The 3,238-nt window shown below is 44.4% G+C and overlaps 1 protein-coding gene across 1 annotated transcript; it reads left to right on the top strand.

Moving 5' to 3' along the window:
- The first annotated feature begins 2,523 nt into the window (after positions 1-2,523).
- LOC119274871 (monocopper oxidase-like protein SKS1) lies at positions 2,524-2,963 on the top strand. Its single transcript, XM_037555613.1, has 2 exons — positions 2,524-2,744; positions 2,837-2,963. Exons 1-2 carry the CDS (start codon positions 2,533-2,535, stop codon positions 2,946-2,948), a joined length of 324 nt encoding a protein of 107 aa, XP_037411510.1. The 5' UTR covers positions 2,524-2,532; the 3' UTR covers positions 2,949-2,963.
- Positions 2,964-3,238: the final 275 nt, after the last annotated feature.

Raw genomic sequence — 3,238 nt, 5'->3', positions numbered from 1 at the left:
GGGGTGCTCCAGGCGGCGGCGATGGACGCTCGATCCCGATTGGATCGGGCGAGAGGGAGAGATGAGGGAGAATGTGGGGAATCGGGGGAGTGGGTAGTGGGGGATCTGGGGGTTAGGGTTTCGGGGCGTGGGGGTTATGGGGGTGGCCGACTGGGCCTGGGGTCGGCCCAGTTGGGCCAGGGTCCAGGGGGGGTTTCTCTTCCTTTGTTGTATTGTTTTCTGTTTTCTTTTTATTTATTTTCTTTTCTGTTTTTATTTATTTATAAACACTTAGGCATTTTATAAAATTGTGAACCTTACACCATAATTATCTTTGTAATATTTGGCAACCACCGAACAATTTTGTTTTAATTTTTGAAAACTTTTATTGTTTTCTTTTATTTAAATTTTGAATTTGTTTCGGTTCTGAACTATCGAGAGTTTATCACAGTAACCGTGGTGACGTGGCATCATTAGCGGGGAATCACTGTAGCTTAATTATCCGGGCGTCACAGGGGACGACCCCGAGTATATTGCCTTTGTGAAGGCCCGTCTTAGTGAGCAGTTTCTTATGTCTGATCTTGGACCTCTTCGCTACTTTCTTGGGATTGAAGTCTCTTCTACCTCTGATGGCTTTTTTATATCTCAGGAAAAGTATATCCAGGATCTTCTTGCTCGTGCTGCTCTTAGTGATGAGCGCATTGTTGAGACTCCTATGGAGCTCAATCTTCACCTCTGTGCTACTGATGGTGATCCTCTCCCTGACCCGACGCGTTATCGTCATCTTGTTGGCAGTCTTGTCTATCTAGCTGTCACTCGTCCGGACATCTCTTATCCGGTTCATATTCTGAGTCAGTTCGTCTCTGCTCCCACATCGGTTCACTATAGCCATCTCCTTCGCGTTCTCCAATATCTTCAGGGCACAATCTCTCACCGTCTATTCTTTCCTCACTCCAGTTCTTTACAGCTTCAGGCATATTCGGATGCTACGTGGGCTAGTGATCCTTTCGATCGCCGTTCACTTTCTGCTTACTGTGTTTTTCTTGGTGGTTCTCTCATTGCCTGGAAGACGAAGAAACAGCTTGCAGTTTCCCGTTCGAGTGCCGAGGCTGAGTTGCGAGCAATGGCTCTTTTGACGGCAGAGGTGACTTGGTTACGATGGTTACTTCAGGATTTTGGTGTTTCTGTCACTACACCGACTCTGCTCTTATCTGACAGTACAAGTGCTATTAGCATTGCGCGCGATCCTGTGAAGCATGAGCTCACCAAGCATATTGGTATTGATGCTTTCTATGTGCGCGCTGGTGTGCAGGATCATGTTATTGCTCTTCAGTATGTGCCTTCCAAGTTACAGTTGGCGGATTTCCTGACGAAGGCCCAGACTAGAGCACAACATGGCTTTTATCTCTTCAAACTCAGTGTAGTTCATCCACCATGAGTTTGAGGGGGGCTGTTAGAGTTATAATATAAGTCATGTACCCCTTTGTATTTATCCCATTGTATAAATGGTTTCCTGCATATGTTCCACACCTGTACATGTATATATATCGGTCTATGGCCTCATGGGAATACAAGTTGCATATTCCTAACAAATGGGATTGCTCCTTCCACTCCACTGATACTTGCACAACTATTCAATGTCCCGGGAGTTTTCAAATTGGATTTCCCTAATCATCCGATGAATAGACTGCCAAAAGTCGACACATCGGTTATAAATGGCACCTACAAAGGCTTTATGGAGATTATATTCCAAAACAACGCCACGACCGTGCAGAGCTATCACTTGGATGGATATGCATTCTTTGTTGTTGGGTAATTCCCTTGCACTTCCTCTTCTTCATCCTGACCTGCTCTGTTTACTTATGGGTGGCGGTGGTTCTTATTTCAGGATGGACTATGGATTGTGGACCGACAACTGTCGAGGTACCTACAACAAATGGGATGGTGTTGCACGGTCAACAATCCAGGTGCTGAAATTCATGTTTTGTTCTCTTTATGGATTTCTATATATTATATGGTCTGGAAAAACCTAAGAAAAATTATACCAAATCTGCTTAACAAGACAATCCACAGTAAGTTGTAGTAACGTGGGGGAAATCATAGAGGGTAAGATATGTTTGTGTTTTTTGTAAGCCTGCTAGAATAACCAAATTATTATCTTACGGCCCCTGTAATATTTCTTGGGAGATTAAAGGAAATGGCAGATACCAGTTATCATGTGAGTCTACTAGGACTAGCAAAGATGTTTGTATGTACCTGACTGAAGAAATTGTGTCTTGTATAGAGTAAAATGCTGCTGAGGTACTATAACATTTGAAATATGGTTATGTCTGAAGATTGTCAACCTATCCCCTTGGGCTCAGTAATTTTGAATTTTCTATGGCATAGAAAATCCTAGTTAGCAATTTACAGAGTGATGAACTGCAAGCACTGACAGAAAGTATCTGCATTGTGATTGAGAAAACCTATCAACGAGGAAGGAAATTTTGAACCTTACCTTGAATTAGTTTTGCATGGGTTTGGTTGATTGATTGGGGAGGTTTTTGGACGAGAATGCAGGTATTCCCCGGTGCTTGGACTGCTGTGCTCGTGTTCCTGGACAATGCAGGGATATGGAATTTGCGCCTGGAGAACCTGGACAGCTGGTACATGGGCCAAGAACTGTACATAAGCGTGGTGAACCCAGAGGAAGACCACAGCGACAAGACTCCGCTTCCTCTTCCGGATAACACAATTTTCTGCGGCGCGCTCTCGAGCCTACAGAAGTGAGCTTAATATACTCTCTGTTTCCTTCTTCGTTTGTGGACAGATGCAGAGGAGAGTTACATAACAGGAGATGCTGTTATATTGCTTGCAGAGAACAGTCTCATAGGTTCCAGTACTCGGGAGCTTCACGGGTTGGGAAGACGGTGTCTGCGGCGATGATCTCGACGACATGGTTGGCTGCTACCTGGTTGCTGTATAGATAGACGAAGACATTGAATGGACCTGCTTTGTGGAAAAGGAGTACAGAAGGAGAAGAGATCATACAGTGGCAGTGCAGAGACAGGAGTATTACATATGGAGGAAGGGCTCCTGGGAGGGATGCTTGATTTTTTTGTTAGGTTCAAGTGATGAATGCCCCAATTGTAGAGTACATGGAGCAGGAGAAAATTAATCATTCCATTCAAGATGTGCAGTACTAGTTTTTGTGCGTATGTGTTTACCACTTCAAATTCGTCGCAGTCGTTGTCACCTTGGATTTGGACCGGAAGTCGGT

Source organism: Triticum dicoccoides, chromosome 3B (assembly GCF_002162155.2).
Source record: "Triticum dicoccoides isolate Atlit2015 ecotype Zavitan chromosome 3B, WEW_v2.0, whole genome shotgun sequence".
In the NCBI taxonomy this organism is placed as follows: domain Eukaryota; kingdom Viridiplantae; phylum Streptophyta; class Magnoliopsida; order Poales; family Poaceae; genus Triticum; species Triticum dicoccoides.
The sequence above is the reverse complement of the archived record's forward strand: the minus strand, read 5'-3'. Positions and strand labels throughout refer to the sequence as shown.

Excerpts from the sequence above, each read along its gene's own strand:
- LOC119274871 (XM_037555613.1), top strand. The coding sequence starts at position 2,533 with ATGCAGGTATTCCCCGGTGCTTGGACTGCTGTGCTCGTGTTCCTGGAC. Across the intron at positions 2,745-2,836 it reads GCGCTCTCGAGCCTACAGAA|AGAACAGTCTCATAGGTTCC; the intron begins GTGAGCTTAATA and ends TATTGCTTGCAG.